At 40.6% G+C, this 17,862-nt stretch overlaps 1 protein-coding gene and 1 long non-coding RNA gene across 2 annotated transcripts; one reads left to right on the plus strand and one right to left on the minus strand.

Annotated features, from left to right (window-relative positions):
- Positions 1 to 128: 128 nt before the first annotated feature.
- Positions 129 to 10,932, minus strand: LOC134066508 (uncharacterized). The gene is made up of 16 exons (XM_062521868.1): positions 10,648 to 10,932; positions 10,135 to 10,494; positions 9,930 to 9,978; positions 9,461 to 9,558; positions 9,294 to 9,349; positions 5,304 to 5,538; positions 3,672 to 3,795; positions 3,484 to 3,575; positions 2,989 to 3,351; positions 2,788 to 2,836; positions 2,341 to 2,462; positions 1,924 to 1,982; positions 1,128 to 1,187; positions 794 to 859; positions 603 to 661; positions 129 to 252 (listed from the first exon to the last, which is right to left on the minus strand). The coding sequence occupies exons 1-15, from the start codon at positions 10,781 to 10,783 to the stop codon at positions 608 to 610; spliced, it is 1,923 nt and encodes a 640-aa protein (XP_062377852.1). The 5' UTR covers positions 10,784 to 10,932; the 3' UTR covers positions 129 to 252; positions 603 to 607.
- A 942-nt stretch (positions 10,933 to 11,874) lies between these two features.
- LOC134066056 (uncharacterized) lies at positions 11,875 to 13,962 on the plus strand. Its single transcript, XR_009936362.1, has 3 exons — positions 11,875 to 12,254; positions 12,906 to 13,149; positions 13,663 to 13,962. It is a non-coding gene; the product is annotated as an uncharacterized LOC134066056 (long non-coding RNA).
- Positions 13,963 to 17,862: the final 3,900 nt, after the last annotated feature.

A 17,862-nucleotide genomic window follows, 5' to 3' on the forward strand; every position in this document is an offset into this window, starting at 1 on the left:
ACATGTATGTATATATACATGTTTGTCTATTGATGTATTGTCTATCTTTTCAACGGGGCATGTTTAGCATAAGTATGAAAACAATGTTTTATACTCAACTCAAGAATTCTGGAAAAAAAACACAACTAGGATGTCCAACGATTTGATTTATTTCAATCATTTTCTGATTCAGCTAGATCCAAAATGACAAGTCAGCTCATTGAATTTTTATTACAGCAATCCTTGTGTCCTGAGGAATCAATATGCTGCCATCTACAGGAAAGACATGAGAAGCTCAGGTCACAAACTATGCCAGTGACAATGTTATATCAGGGACCCTAATTTAGACAAGCAAAGTGCACATTATGTCAGCAAGCAAAGCTCTCGTGCATGACATAGCTAGCAGCTATTGTGTGGCATATGGAAGCATTACACTGACACATCGTTGTTTCAGAATCAATGTCTTGCCCATTATGGTCAAATCAACAAATATATTTGATTAAATTAGCCAATTAAAACTAAGACTTTTCCCATACTTTGAATTAGGTCCTCTTAATATAAAACATTTCATTTCCCACTTTGTTTCAAATCTCATAAAGGGTTTATTGGATTTGTAAAATTACCTGCTTCACTTTGTTGCCACTTCACTGTAGATGACATCTGCAACTTGGTATCTAAGGGACTATAAACAGGTACACATGTGTAGACAGAAGGGTATAAGCTCATGTTACTGGCTGCACTATAACAAATCACTCATCATTTTAGCATAGAAAAACAATATATATATATATACAGTATATACATAAATATATACTTTTCTCAGGCCTCTACTGTGTGCAGCTACAGTGCTGTAGGTGACATCATCGTGGGTGTCATCAGCCTGTTGAGAGAGTAGACATCAACAGTTAGAGCTCAAGAAATCTTAAAAATGTGTTCTCCACTAATGGTCTTCTATGTCCTGTGGCAAATGAGATCAGTAATAATTACCAATTTAGTTGCGATCACTTGCTGTACAGTAAACTGTTGTGGATGCATTTGTGTGAGGGTATAACAGTGATAAGAGTGTGTATGTGTGTGTGTGTGCTTTTGTGTGAAAGAAAGAGAGACAGAGAGAAACAGAGAGAGAGGGGGAAAAGATTGAGACATACTGCATTTTTTGTCATAGTTATCATGCTATAAGTGACATCAGGGTCCTCCTGGGAATTTTGCTGAAACAAAATAAGAACAAAAGACAATAGTGCTCAGTCATATATCCATTATTTAACTTTTCATTGTATGAATGAAAGATATGGTGTCCAAACCAAAAAAAAAGAGTTTTAAATTGTTGTCTTGATTTTCTAGCTCTCAGCTCCTAAGCTCTTTGGATCGTGCCTAGACTGCCCCGCCAGCCAAATTACATTTGCTGCCGCTAGGGGCGTCTAGATTTCTAGGCTACTTGAATGTATGAGTAAAGGAGAGGAGTAAATAAAACAACTGGAGGGATGGAGAGGTGCTGGAACTATTGCTGTAATCATACAAAATAACAGCACAGCTCAGACAACTCTTCACTTTCTCCTGTTTATTTACCCATTTAGTTTTGCATGCAGTCACAGTGTGTGCATATGCACATGTGTAAATAATGTATTTCCATATTTAATCACATTAGCATCCTGGTTCGGTTAGCACGAAATGCACAACTGCTGCTATTATGAAAGGCTGAAATAAAAACTGATGCCACCCGACAGACCAAGTCTTTGACATTTTGTCGCCTCGACACCCTGACTCTCTGCTGTCTTAGAGTTCGCTTGTCCTTCTCTTGGTCTAAATGATAGTCTGCATGACCCCCTGTAACTTCAGCGTCAGCGGTGTGAGATTTCAAAATAAGCATTAGCCCTTTCAGTTCCTCCTTAGTGGATCATCTTATCATGTCTAATTATATCAACACGTTTCCTCATTGTCACTCACCAAAGCTGCTGAACTCTTTCTCTCAAAAACAGCGTCAACATCAGGGCCTGCAGCACGTCCTGCACATACATGGCGTGTCATTTAATGTCATTACACATACATTTACACTTACATTTATTCATGTAATGTAATAATGTTTTTATGTTGTAATGTGTGATGATTATGTGCTTATGCTGAGGGTTTTTTTCCTGCCCCACTATACTCTACACAGGAGCATAGTCTGAGGGTTGCCTTTTTTTCCCTCTTCCCGAGTCCCTATCCTCATGTTATGCTGTAGGCTATGTTTCTCTGCCCACCTCCCTGTTCAGGCTGGTGTACAATTTCGTTGTACTTGTTTCAATGACAATAAAGGGCTTAATTACTTACTATATAGCCTTACTGCTTCATACAAACTGTGTTCGAGTTGAAATAACCTACTATGTTTTTTCAGGCTGAGTAGAGTCAGTGCTCCACAGATGACCACCAGCAGCATCAGCCCCAGCAGCCCCAGCAGCAGAGTCAGGCTGAACCCACTGTGGAACACACCAACATAATCAATACTGAAGAGGTCAGAAATCCCCACTGGAAATTCTAGATGGTGATTAAAATATCACTGAAAACACAGTCTTCTGTTCCTTGATTAACTGCAGCTGGTGTCAAGTGTGTCATTTTGAAACGTTAAAGTCTGAGAGGTGTCATATCTCTAAACACAATCAACCAAAATATGAAAATATGTTTTTATATTGGCATTTTCTGGATGATCATTTCTCTTTGAACAGGTTGAGACGAGGCCGGATGAAGTAAAAAGAGCTAAAATAAAAAAGGTTCTAGAAGGTACTGTATATGTGAGGCATTACTGTAGAAAGGTATAATATGCTATCTTACTTTTGAGTATGGGTCTCATTTGTGGTTGATGTGGAAGACAAATCATCAACTGAAAGGCAAGACAGGATGAAAAAATAAGAAGATATAATCAATTGTATCTTATTATGGCTTATTTAATTATAAGTTTATTTATTTATAAGTATACTATTGTGAATAAAGATTGTTCCATTCCACCTCTAGTGAGTGATTAAACTTGTCTACCTGTGCTGGTTGCCCTGGTGGTGGTTGTGTTGATTGCAGGCTGCTGTGTTATTGTTCTCTGGGTAGTTGTCTTCTGTTGGACAGTGATGTGCACAGGCATCTGTAGGTCTCCCACAGAGCAGTAGTACCAGCCAGTGTGCTTCAGTTGTAGATGTGTCATAATCACGGTAAACACTCCTTTATCTGCATCAGTACTCATGTCCACACGCTCTCCATCTATATATCTATAACTCCAATCGGCACAGATGCCATCAATCCGACACCATTTCTTCCATCCATTGGTCTTGTAGTAGCAATTTATTGTGACGCTCCCATCCTCATATCCGGTCTCATCTTGACTATGAACATAGAGTGCTGGAGAATCTGAACAGGATTTAATGCATTTGTGTAATTCATGGCATGGCATTTAGTTGAAAAAATCACTACATGTGCAGTGGTAATATTATGATTGTTCAATAGCAGAGAGGGAGCTACAATAAATGTGTGAGTGCTTACCTTCGACTGATATGTCGACATCCTTGTATTTATTCTGCCAGTTGTCTTTGATCTCACATCGGTACCAGCGTGCATCACTCTTTGTCATGCGTCTAATTGTGACAGTGAAGATGCTTTGGTTTGGGTAAGATAGTGAGACTCTCCCAGACCTCCAATATTGACTGCTAACAATAACACTCCAACCATACAAATGATAATAACCATAAAATACTATGTTATAATTTCTATATGCTGCACCGTAGTAATATGGGATGATGAGGGTCTGTCCTTTTCCCACTGATACTTTGCTCACTGAGGAGATGCTGCTGATGCCTGGAGGAGTTAGGACAAAAAAACTATTATACACATTCGCGTGCATGCACACACACACACCCATACACACACACACAAACACACGCACGCATGCACAGACACAGACACAGACACAGACATATGTAGACATACACAATCTTGATAACAGTACATTTTGAGTCAGCATGAGTTATTTGCTTCCTGAACGACCAACCTCCTTCATATAGCAAAAGGTCCTTAATATTCCAAACTGACCATTTCACAACAGACATCAGATTAATGCAATTGGCATATCTCATAAGAGTAAGACAATCTGCAGGCAGAAACCCCTTTCTCTGATATCATATCTCCATTGGATATATAAGGCTTCATGGAACCAAAGGTCCTTACTATTCCAACTGACTATTTCACAACAAACTAAAAACTATAAATACAATGGCACATCTCATAATGACCTCATAATTACCTTGAAAGCTTGTGAGAAGGATGAGGATAATGAAGTCCATGTTGCTGGTGTAAGTCTGAGTGTCGCCTACTATACGCCACAAGAAAGTCTTTTGAGCAGTCTGCTCGTTTCTACTTCTCCTTTTAGTCTCGCCTTAACCATATCCTCTTTTACAGTATGCACGCTTTTATGAATGTGCTAATCTAATCATGATACTTTTACCCTCTTTTTGTAGTCTTTTTCATGCTAATCTAATCATGATACTATGTCGTTTTCATAACTTAAGTTATATATTCCTCTGAAGTGTATTCTCCTCCCTCTCGGTCCTTTAATATCTAGGGTGTCTGAGGCAGCCCATCTGTCTGGGTGTATGTCTCTCTTCCTCTTTTGGACTCTCTCTGTTGGTTACCATATTGTTTTGCCTTGGCTAGTCTGCCTGGCTGTTATCAATTTGTTTTGTAGCATCAATGTGCAAGAAGAGCATCCACTTCCTCATTTGTCTCAGCTGGGTAACATCTGCACTGCTACATGATAATGAAAAAAGACGACTTCATCTCTTGGTTTACATTGTCAGGCATGTAATTACCATGGCTGTTCAACATTCAGCAGTTCAGTTCATGAGTTAGAAGTTAAATGGAATAGCCTTTATGCCACCGTCTCTGTTTTTTTTTTCTTCTCTCTTGCATGATGGCGCCAACCTGGGGTACCACCAGGGTTTGTTTGTCTTTTGATCTGTGTGGCTTCAGCAGCAAAGCCGCACCAGTGCAGTACAGCAGTAGCAAACTTTTCAGTGTCATTGCAAACACCTTATACACCCTGTGTCTTTTCAGTGGGATTGCCAACACCTTATTCAATTCAATTCAATTCAAAAAACTTTATTTATCCCCGAGGGGCAATTTCTCCATGCAGGCATAGCGACACATAAGACGCACAACATATAAGACAAACAAGACAAGACAAGACAAGGGGAGAACAGGACAAACAAGGGTGTGTGTGTAGGCCTATGTGTGGGTCCAGTCCCCTAGTCCCAGGAGAGGGAGGAGGAGGGGTCCATCTCTCGTAGGCTATGACGGCTGTAGAGCACCAGCAGTTGTTGACATGAAGGCAGATTCGTCCTCCGTGTGCCTCTCCAGCGCTGCATCCGTATCCAGCCCCAACGGAGCGCTGAAGCCTCGCCTCCCTCGTCCTCCGCGACCGTCAGCCCAGGATAGCTCCGACTGAATAGGCCACTCCACAGGCCCATGCACGAACGCCGCAAACAACCGTGCAGGTCTCTTCGACCCAGTAGAAACTCGTGTATCCGACAGGTCGGTCGTCATCTGGAAGATCCCATGGCGGATGGAACCAAAGCAGCCTTTAGAAGTTGCGGTAGCCTATAGCCCGATGGAATCCAACGAAAAACAAAAGTGGCGTCCCCCACTCGTCACTATGCAACTCCAAAAAGTCTGCCGTGTCCCACTGAGACCAAGAGCAGCAGCACATCTCATATCGGCATGACCCAAAAACAAAGAGGAAGACGATGCAGGAACACAAAAACGTCAAAAACACCGACAACACAAACAATACAACAAAAAACACTATGCCAGCACAGCCGGTCGCCACAAGAGCAGCGCCACGGCGTCGCCTAGCAACGTAATACACCCCGTGTTTGAAAAGTTGCATTTAAAGCTATAGTGTGTGTGTGTGTGTGTGTGTGTGTGTGTGTGTGTGTGTGTGTGTGTGTGTGTGTGTGTGTGTGTGTGTGTGTGTGTGTGTGTGTGTGTGTGTGTGTGTGTGTGTGTGTGTGTGTGTGTGTGTGTGTCTGTGTGTTCTGTGTGCGTGCACTTAAGTTGTAGCACAGCTATGGAAACCTGTGAAATAACTTAAAAGAAAAGAGTCAGGTGGGCTTCAGTAGAGGCATGGGGCAGGTGAGAGGGGTTAGCGAGACTGTTGTTGTTGTTGCTGTTGTTTTACCATATTACCATTACCATTTGTCACATAGCCTAGCCTACCAGTTAGGCTATTGTTTTGTTATTTCTGCATTGAAGATGGAGGTATGCACTGCGGGTTATGCACTGCGTCACACCATAAGGTCTACCGCCTCTACAAGGCCGACTGTACCATTGTTATTGTTTTGTTAATTTCTGCATTATGGGTTCCATAAGGTCTACCATCTCTACATGGCCGAGACGGAGGACTATGTATATGCATTTCTTATCTTTTTCACTGTAAGATTGTTTACATAAACAATCAGGGCAAGGCAAGGCAAGGCAAGGCAATTTATTTATATAGCATTTACAGCAACTGTGCTAAGCTAAAGCTAAAAACGCTGCTCCCAAAGCAGGACAATGCCCGGACGTTTTTTTTTCACTGTTCTAACTCTGGGGGTGACCGAGACTGGCTTAATTTAATTTTTGGGTGGCGTATTCCTTTAAGTCTTGATTTAAAACAACAGAGTGTTGGGGCTTTCTGGATGCTTTCAGGAAGTTGGTTCCAGAGGTGAGCAGCATAGTAGCTGAGTGCTGCTTCACCATGTTTAGTACTCACAATGGGTTTGTTTAAAATTAACTTTTGTTGTGATCTGAGTGATCTGGGTGGTATATATCGCTGAAACATGTATATTAGATACCTTGGCCCTATCCCATTAAGTGATTTAAAAACCAGCAGTAATGCCTTAAAATCAATCCTATAACTCACTGGGAGCCAATGGAGTGATTTTAAATTAGGGGTTATGTGCTCTGTTCGTTTTGCTTTTGTAAGTATTCTTGCTGCTGCATTTTGTATCATTTGGAGCTGTTTGAGGGTCTTTTTTGGGAGACCCGTGAACAGCCCATTGCAGTAATCAACCCTACTAGAAAAAAAGCATGAACTAATTTTTCAAGGTCGTCTTTGGACATAAAATCCCTAAGCCTGGCAATATTTTTAAGATGGTAAAATGCAGACTTGGTAATTGCTTTCATGTGGCTGTTAAAATTTAAATCACTGTCTATCAGGACACCTAGATTCCTAACCATATCCTTTATATTCAGTTTCTTATTTTCTAGGATGGTGGCAATCTTATACCTTTCCTCTTTTTTACCAAAGATTATTATTTCAGTTTTGTCTTTGTTTATTTGGAGGAAGTTGTATGACATCCAGTGATTCATTTGCTCAATGCAGGTACATAAAGTGTCAAGAGGTGCACAGTCATTAGGCGACAAGGCTAAGTAGATTTGCGTGTCATCAGCATAACTGTGGTAGGCGATATTATTATTTTTTTTTAATTTGTCCAAGTGGGAGCATGTAAAGGTTAAAAAGAAGTGGACCCAGAATTGAGCCTTGGGGGACTCCACATGGTAGAGATGTGGGTGCTGAGGTACAATTTCCCACTGAAACATAAAAACTCCTGTCTTGAAGATAGGATGCTAGCCACTTGAGAACAGCACCCGAGAAGCCAACCCAGTTTTCTAGTCGCTTGAGTAAAATGTAGTGATCAACTGTGTCAAACGCTGCACTGAGGTCCAACAACACAAGGACCGATGCTTTACCAGCATCTGTGTTGAGGCGTATGTCGTTGACCACTTTGACTAGTGCTGTTTCTGTGCTATGGTTTGCACGAAAGCCTGACTGAAAGTCATCAAAATAGTTTGTTTGTGTTAAAAATGCCGTCAGCTGGTTAAAAACATTTTTTTCAATAATTTTACCTATGACTGGCAGATTGGATATGGGCCTATAGTTATTTAAAATGGAGGCATCTAGGTTATTCTTTTTCAACAGGGGCTTTAAAACAGCAGTTTTCAAGGAGCTGGGAAATGTGCCGGTCATTAATGATGTGTTAATGATTCTAAGCAGGTCTGTTGTTATAAGGTGAGTAACAGATTTAAAAAAGCTGGTGGGCAGAATATCTAGTTCACATGAAGAAGAACTGAGGCTTTGTACTGTTTTATTAAAAATGTCAGCGTCCACCAAGCTAAAATCAGACATAAAATAAGGGAATGTTAGAATAAATGTGAAACAATGTTTTATAAACCCTCAACTCAAACATGTTGGGAAAGAAAAACAAAACTTGGATGTTCAATGATGATTTATTTCAATCATTTTCTGATTAAGCTAGATCCAAAATGGCAAGTCAGCTCATTGAAATTTGTATTATATGTAATCCTTGTGTCCTGAGGAATCAATATGCTGCCATCTACAGGAGAGACATGAGAAGCTCAAGTCACAAACAATGCCAGTGAAAATATCAGGGGCCCTAATTTCTTAGGCAAGCAAAGTGCACATTATGTCAGCAATCAAAGTTCTCGTGCATGAAATAGCAACAGTAGCAGCTATTGTGTGGCATATGGAAGCATTATGCTGACACATCAATGTTTCTGCATCAATGCCTTGCACATTATGATCAATCAGCAAATATAAATATAATTTACTAAATTAGCATTAATTAAAACTAAAAATGTGCCCATCATTTGAAATAGGGCCTCTTAAGATGAAATATTCCATTTCACTCTTTGTTTCAATTAAACAAATCTCATAAAGGTTTATTGTATTTGTAAAATTACCTGCTTCACTTTGTTGCCACTTCTCTGTAGATCACATCTGCAACTTATCTAAGAGACTGGTAAACATGTGCAGACACAGACAGAGGGGTATAAGATCATGCTAATGGCTGCACTATAACAAATCACTCCTCAGATCATTTATAATAGAAATACATAAAAAATACTCTTAGTGTGTGACTACAGTGCAGGAGGTTATTACCATGAGGGTCTTCAGCCTGTTGAGAGAATTGACATCAACACTGAGCTCAAGAAATATCAATAGACATCAACACTGAGAGCTCAAGAAATAAAAATCAATCAAAGTCGGATTTGAGATCTGGTCCCTGTGGTCACTATGGTTACGAATATGGTATGGACACTTCGACACCCCGACTCTCTGCTTTTAGAGCTTGCTTGTCCTTCTCTTGGTCTAAATGATAGTCTGCATGACCCCCTGTAACTTCAGCTTCAGCGGTATGAGATGTCAAAATGAGCATTGGCAGCATCTTTCAGTTCCTCCATGGTGGATCATCTTATCATGTCTAATTATATCAAAACGTTTCCTCATTGTCACTCACCAAAGCCGCTGAACTCTTCCTCTCACAATCAGCTTCACCAGGGCCTGCAGCACGTCCTGCATATACATGGTGTGTAATTTATTTCATTAGCCATGCTTTTACACTTACATTTATATAGCCTTACTGCTTATTACAAACTAGTTTGAGTTGATTATTCATAAACCTACTCCTTTTTTTCCGCCTGATGATGAGAGTCAGTGCTCCATAGATGACCACCAGCATCAACAGCCACAACAGTCGCAGCGGTAGAGTCAGGCTGAACCCACTGTTGGACACAGTATGAGAGTACCAACATAATCAATACTGAAATAAAGATCAGAAATCCTTTCAGGAGGAAATCCTAGATGGTGAACTTACTCAGAAAACAAGAACTTTTGTGCTTAGTTCCTAGATTAATTGCGGGTGCTATCATGTGCTCATTTTGTAATGTTAAAGTCTGAAAGAGAGAAGTGTCATATTTCCATGAATATAATTATATGAATTTGTGTTTATATGGGCCATTTCCTGGACAAGATTTCTCTTTGAACAGGTTGAGATGAGGCGGGATGAAGTAAAAAGAGTTCAAATAAAAATACACATACAATTATATAAGGTATGAATGTGAGGCATTAAAAAGGTATAAACATACAATCTTACTTTTGAGTATGGGTCTCATTTGTGATTGATGTGGAAGACAAATCATCAACTGAAAGTTAAAAGGTGAGACAGGATGAGATAATAAGAGGAAATAATCAATTGTAACTTATTATGGCTTTTAAAACTAAGTATACCGTTATTTTTATATTTGTGATTTGTGAAGTTCGTTCTATTCCACCTCTAGTGAGTGATTACACTTGTCTACCTGTGCTGGTTGCCCTGGTGGTGGTTGTGTTGATTGCAGTCTGCTGTGTTATTGTTCTCTGGGTAGTTGTCTTCTGTTGGACAGTGATGTGCACAGGCATCTGTAGGTCTCCCACAGAGCAGTAGTACCAGCCAGTATGCTTCAGTTGTAGACGTGTCATAATCACCTTAAACACGCTGTTATATGCATCAGTACTCATGTCCACACGCATTCCATCTATTCCAGAACTCCTATCGGCACAGACGCCATCAATCCGACACCATTTCTTCTCTCCATAGTTACTGTGGTAGCAATTTATAGTGACGCTCCCATCCACATATCCGGTCTCAACTTGACTAGGAACATAGAGTGCTGGAGAATCTGAACAGGATGTAAAGAATTTGCATTACATTTATGTCCAATATTGTGTTGTTATATTATTGTGGAGATATTATCATCTTATTATATGTTAGTTTTTGATTGCTCAATGGAATGACACAGAGGGAGCTACAATAAATGTGTGAGTGCTGTTACCTTTGACTGATATGTAGACATCCTTGTATTCATACTGCCAGCTTCCTTCAATATTAAATCCGTACCAGCTTTGATCACTCTCCGTCACATTCCTCATTGTGACAGTGAGGACAGTTTGTTCTGGGTCATCTGACATTGTAACTCTGTCTGATTGAGACAAATGTCCACTGTCCACAATAACACGCCTATGATCCCTATAATAACCATAATCACCATAATCACCATAAAAGATCTTCTTCTTATATCTATACGCTGCATCGTAGTGACATGGGATGATGAGGGTCTGTCCTTTTCTCACTGTTACTCTGTCCACTGAGGAGATGCTAAAGATGCCTGGAGGAACATTTACAGTAAGTCTTAACAAAAAAATGACACAGACACACAGACACAGACACACACACACATACATTCTCTCTCTCTCTCTCTCTCTCTCTCACACACACACACACACACACACACACACACATTCTCCCTCTCCCTCTCTCTCTCTCTCTCTCACACACACACACACACACACACACACACACACACACACAGACACACACACACACACGCACACATTCTCCCTCTCCCTCTCTCTCACACACAAACACACACACACAGACACACACACATTCTCCCTCTCCCTCTCTCTCTCTCTCACACGCACACACACACACACACACACACACACACACACACACACACACACACAGACACACAGACATTCTTTCTCTCTCTCTCTCTCAGCATGACTTCTCTTCCTACTGAACCTCCATCTTTCCACTTGGATGCCCCACAATCCTGCCATTTAACCTCCTAACATACATGCAGTCATTAAACAGCAGCTCTACTCTGGATTTCTCTAATACTTGTATTGGATATACAGTAGGGTTTCATAAAACTTAAGGCCCTTGCTATCCCAAGCTGACCATTTCACAGCAAGAAAAAGATAAATGTAATGAGATATCTCATGACCTCGGAATTACCTTGTAAGGTTGTGAGAAGGATGAGGATAGTGAAGTCCATGTTGCTGGTGTAAGTCTGAGTGTACTATGACTATGTGCCACAAGAAAGTTTTTTGAGCAGTCTGCTCGTTTCTACTTCTCATTTTAGTCTCGCCTTAACCATATCCTCTTTTACAGTGTGCATGCTTTTATGGATGTGCTAATCTAATCATGATGCTACACATCCTCTTTTTGTAGTCTATTTTAGTGCCCTATATGTGGAGAGTACCGCCAACTGTGTTTGGAATGTTCAGAGCAGTTCTGCCAAGGATTGGTTCAGAGGTGGTCACGTGTTTTATGGACGCCATTTTTACTACCAAAAGTACTTTTGACTAGAATGCTTTCTAATGCTTTCAGATGGCAGTGTTTGAGTATCGTTGGCATTAAGTCTTAATATCTTCACCATACAGCGACCCATTTTCTCACTGGAAACTTTTCTGATAACGTTAACATTATAACGTTTACGTCATAAGCATTTTTAGTGATAAGACTTGTTAAGACATTTGCAGCACGGATTTTGTTTCTAACTACCCGGAGAGATGCCACTTCTGGAGGAGCAGCGAATACATCATACATCGTTCGTTAACCTTGTCTAAAAGGAAAACGGTTGGAACAACTCTGGTAAATAAGGTTTTTCATCTCATACTGTTATCATTTATGGTCTTAATTTCCTTGCATTTTTGCGTTTTTGAAGCACTAAAGCGGCTATTAAGACAAGCAGCCAGTACGTAGTGTTGTGTCGTGTGTGTTTACTAATAGTGCTACAGCTGCTTAGCAGGTAACATAGCGATCTGTAATCATTGATAAACTTGTTAGTTTTGCATTTTCTTTCTTGTCGAGCAAAATAAGACAACGTCTTGTTTGCCTATTTTAAGAATGTCCTCCTGCTTGACTGAAATAGCTGGTCGGATAATTGCAGTTTGCAAGTTAGCTAGTCTTTCTATCAACGTTGTTAGAAACTTTACCAGTAGCCTAGTATTGTCCAAATAAATCTGTTGAAATACACAGCATAGTTTGAAGATATGGTTTGCTAGCTATCTGTCAAACTTTGTAGGTGGTGTGCTAATCACGAATTATTAAGTGGTGTCAATACAGACTTCAGCTCTACACTGGTTGTGTAGGCTATACTTCAATCTGTCAATCTGTCAGCCCTCTAGTGAGTGTGCCATGCTTTATTGAATCATGGTTTAAGGTGATGAATTATGTCTGTATTATAAAACAAAGCAATATAGTAAATATTATGCTTCCTCTTTGTCTTTTTTGTTATTTTAGATGTAGGTAGAGAAGAGTCAGTGGCTGGTGAAGTAAGAGGGATACAGCTGTCTGCTGATTCAAGGTCCCTGCCCCGTCGCCTCAACATCCTCAAGATCCTGTAGGCTACTGCTGCTGCTCCTTGCTTCAGCACCTTTCCCCTGATGCCTGACACCCCTCATCACCAAATCAGCCCAGTCAACATGGACCCAACATGGACCCAAGTCTCCACCACAGTGTGCACAATACACTATACACAGACAGGGTATGTGATCGGTGTCAATATTGCATGCAGACAAATTGAAATTCCTTCCAAAGAACAAGTGCTTTCCTCAGCTGGATCAATTTAAGTCAAGATAAACAACAGCTTCCTTTCTTCATCGTGTTCTACCATTAACATTATTATGTTTATATTTTTGGTTAATTAAGGCACTTAGTTGCAGTTTCTCAGGTACACTTTGCTATGATGTCATTAGTAAAATTATTAGGAGGATGTAGCGTGTGTGGTGTTAAATGGTACTGCCTTGTATTATCCAAGTCTGAGGCTGAGAGAGGAGATTCACGGTCTGCTCCCTTTGTGTCCCATGTTTTGTGGGTGTGTGTGAGAGAGTGTGCGACAGATAAATGAGTGTGGTGTAGAAGCATACACATTTAATAACAACCTGTGCACATTTCAGATTTTTTAGAAGAGCAGTCCTTACTACAGTGGTAGAAATAGTGGTATTTTTTATGTACATCTACCCATTTAATGACAAGAGTTTCATTATTTTACATGCAGGACGAGAACAAAGGTACAATTGGTCTGAGGGGAGGACACCGCAGACAGCTGATCAACTCCATGTCATCTAATCAGGCCATGTAAAGGACCATGAAGGGATGGACTTGGTGGAGGACAACAATGTGACACCTGAAAAGAGCACATGGAGATCTCTCATCCTCATCCCTCATGCTTATATTGCATTTCATATAGGCCTAGATTCTGATGGTCTTGTAAATGTTTGTTACACAAGTCAGAAATTGTTGTCTTTGATTATTTAATTTGATTATAATAAATGGAAATATATTTTATTGAAAAATATTTTTGAAAACCTAGCAAGTTTGTGTGTTTTAGTATCAGAATGAGCTTGTATTGGCCAAGTATATCTACAAGGAATTTGACTGGCATTAGCTGTTGGAACAATTAGACATACAGTAGTATGCAGTCAGAAGATGCATACTAGAGCACCACAATATACATAAGGCACCTACCAATAGATTGAGTCCAAAATGTATTGCAAGAGATGTGCAAGAAGCATGTGATTTAGTCTGTAAAAGTTGAACTTATGGCCAAGGTGGTGGTGTCCAATTACAAAAACAGTTCAGGAGAGTGATGGAAGTGGGAAAAATGTGATTATTGTCTGGCAGGTTTTGTGCATAGGGGTAAGTTATTATTTAACGGATAAGTCTGAGGTCAAACTAATGGTGACCTCCATGTAGTTTTGTAATAATAATAACTTTATATAATAATAGCCTAACTTTATGATAATATATATATATTTTTAAATAACATTTTAAAAAAATGGACAATTAAAACTATTTTCTTTTACTGTCCCAGAGTCTATTGAAACAACATACTTATTGATAAAAAAGAAAATAAATAGCATATTTTAGTCTTGCCTCATACACGGTCGAAATACATTAAGTCCGAATCTGGAGGTCAGACGTCAAATCTAACAGTGATTCAAAGAGTTGCTGCAACATGTAGGGATCGCTGGCTTAAGTAAGGTAAGATGTTATTCATTGTGCCCTAAACAGGCTTATTTCACCAAAATCAAGCTTTCAGTTTTCTCTTATTGCCTTATTTCAAGGTGTTTCCTCAGACTAATATCTAACTGCTGTAAGAAATTGGATAAACAAAGTTCGCCTCGTAGGCGTTTTCAGAGCTAGCTGGCTCCGACTAGGCAACATTTATTACTATTTATCTGGTCTTTGCTAATTTTTTCAAAATGTATAATGCAGCGTATTTGCAACAGCATTAACATCTTAAAGGGATAGTTCGGGTTTTAAGACACGAGATGGGTTCCCTGTCAGCAACGTTGTGCATCAGCACTGACTTACCCCCCGACAGCGTCCTGTAAGCCGAGATCCAGCCGGTTTTTGATCGTTTTTGATGCTGAAGAAAGTAGTCCGGCAAGTTTCTGGGGTCACGAAAGTAAAGTGTTTTTCTTCTCAAAACCATATGCGTTGAAAAGAGTGATATATTTGCACCACAAAAACGTTGTCCAGCTGTCAGTAGCGCGCAGTGATAGGAATCGAGAAAAATAGTGCAAAGATAACGAGGTTTGAATTTTTCCTGGACAACGTTTTTGTGGTGCAAATATATCACTCTTTTGAACACGTATGGTTTTGAGAAGAAAAACACTTTATTTTCGTGACCCCAGAAACTTGCCGGACTACTTTCTTCAGCATCAAAAACCGGCTGGATCTCGGCTCACAGGACGCTGTCGGGGGGTAAGTCATTGCTGATGCACAACGTTGCTTACAGGGAACCCATATAACTTCGTGTCTTAAAACCCGAACTATCCCTTTAATGGATAGTGATGCACATTATAACATTTATAGGCTTGTTTATGACGATGTTAAGCTATTTGTTTCAACATGTCATATTCGCCCTATTGACCATCATTAAGACGAACGTCACTTCCGGTAGTAAAGATGGCGCCCATGATTTGAGTTGGCGATACTCTCCACCAGAGCGGTAGATAAAACAGTGGCGACACTCCCATAGACCTCCATAGGAAAAAATGGCAGCGCTTTTTCCAGGCTATTTCCTCGTTATGGGGCTTTTGGAACTGTTTACAGCCAATCTCTTGGTCAGTAGTCAATGAGTTAATTGATTACACCTTCCAGCATCAGAAGTACACCCCCCCCTCCTGCGATTCAGCCATTCAGCACAGGTTTTTTTGGAACTGTTGATCGTGGCGGCAACATCAAAGAGTGTCGCAACTCACTCTATCTATGGCTCTGCTCTCCACATATAGGGCACTAGTCTATTTCATACGCGGGCTCCCTCTAGTGGTACGCCGGGAGTTTCCGAGATTTAACGTGAGCTAAACTGCACAGTGATGGCAAGGAAGGGAAGAGGTAAATTAAGTTATTATTTTGCTGTCACTTCGTCGGTTTTATGGCCTAGTTAGGTTGTATTTGTTATCTGTGGATAGCTCCAGCTCTCCTCTTTCATCTGACATGCGTTCCATATCTTTCTGATAGCGGTTTCACGAGTAGGCTAAATCAAACGAGAGTAATGGTAGCCTATAGGCTATGACATTATTATTTGTTTGTCACTTCGTCTGTTTTCATAAAGCAATCGATCTTTGGTATCAATGGAAAGCTCTGTTTCTCCTCTTTCATTTGATATGCTTGTTATGTCTGTGCGATGCCGGGTTCGCGAGTAATTATGACTAATAATCGCGCGGAGCAATATAACAGTGAAGAATGGGTGTTTTTTGACGAACTTTGCGTCCGTCGGGCTCATAGGATGACCTTCAGTGCAATTGTTTTAGTGCAGTAACATCACAGTTTTTAACATTGTCACTTGATGAGTATCAAGTAAGTGCAGTTGTGCCTTTGAATAACAGCCAATAATAAACAGGCTAAATGTTAGGAATAAAAATGGCCTTCTGTTTATTGGATACACATTGTAGTGACATTTATTTAACATTTCTTAATGCTGCTATAATGGTGGTACTTGGAGAGACAAATGTTTTCTGAGGTGGTACTCATTGTGAAAAGTTTGAGAACCACTGCTCTATAAGACTCTCTCTGTTGGTTACCATATTGTGTTGCCTTGGCTAGTCTGCCTGGCTGTTATCAATTTGTTATGTAGCATCAATGTGCAAGAAGAGCGTCCACTTCCTCATTTGTCTCAGCTGGTTAATCTGCACTGTCACTTGACAATGAAAAAGGACGACTTCATGTCTTGGGTTACATGGTCAGGCACATAATTACCATGCAACATGTATGCAACATTCAGCATCTTGGAATTTACCTCCGTTCAGTTCATGAGTTAGAAGTTAAATTTAATTGCCTCTTCTACCCCACAGGAAGTGGAATTGAACTTTGAATTGGAATGACAAGAAAGAAAACAAAACAACAACAATAACAACAACAAAGGAAACACAAAACACCTCCCCTTCCCCTTTACACCCACATGAGGCCACATTGACCCCCGTGGGTCCCCCACTACCTCTGTTAGTCGCTCAGGGTGCGCCGACATGCATATCATCGCCCCCAGTGCACCACTGCTGACCTGAGCACTTGGCCTGCGTGCATGGACTCCATATGAGTGTGCACGCCGGAGTTGAAGAGCTACAGTACGTCTTCTCACCCTCCTCTCACGCTCTTCTCCTCCTCTTCTCCTCCTCTTCTCACCCTCTTCTCACCCTCGCCCTCCACCATGCTTCACAGCGGTGCCGCCCACAGCTGTTCCCTCTCGCCTTGTTGCGGCTGGCTAGAGATCAGTGAGCTGGGGGCAAAGCACGCCTGTAACACCCACCGACATAGCAACTTCTCACCAGCATAACTAAACACCAACGCCATAAAGAGCTGCACTCTCTAAATGCAATAATCTCACCAGCATGACAAAACACCAACGCCATAAAGAGCTGCACTCTCTAAATGTAATAATCCCACCAGCATAACTAAACACCTACGCCATAAAGAGCTGCACTCTCTAAATGTAATAATCCCACCAGCATAACTAAACACCTACGCCATAAAGAGCTGCACTCTCTAAATGTAATAATCCCACCAGCATAACTAAACACCAACGCCATAAAGAGCTGCACTCTCTTAATGTAATAATCCCACCAGCATAACTAAACACCTACGCCATAAAGAGCTGCACTCTCTAAATGTAATAATCCCACCAGCAAAACTAAACACCAACGCCATAAAGAGCTGCACTCTCTAAATGTAATAATCCCACCAACATGACAAA

The sequence above is a fragment of the Sardina pilchardus genome, chromosome 19 (assembly GCF_963854185.1).
Source record: "Sardina pilchardus chromosome 19, fSarPil1.1, whole genome shotgun sequence".
Lineage (NCBI taxonomy): Eukaryota > Metazoa > Chordata > Actinopteri > Clupeiformes > Clupeidae > Sardina > Sardina pilchardus.

Excerpts from the sequence above, each read along its gene's own strand:
- LOC134066508 (XM_062521868.1), bottom strand. The coding sequence starts at position 10,783 with ATGTCAGATGACCCAGAACAAACTGTCCTCACTGTCACAATGAGGAAT. Across the intron at positions 9,350-9,460 it reads CATCAGGCGGAAAAAAAGGA|GACGTGCTGCAGGCCCTGGT; the intron begins GTAGGTTTATGA and ends ATGTATATGCAG. Across the intron at positions 1,188-1,923 it reads GAAAGAGTTCAGCAGCTTTG|CAAAATTCCCAGGAGGACCC; the intron begins GTGAGTGACAAT and ends ATTTTGTTTCAG.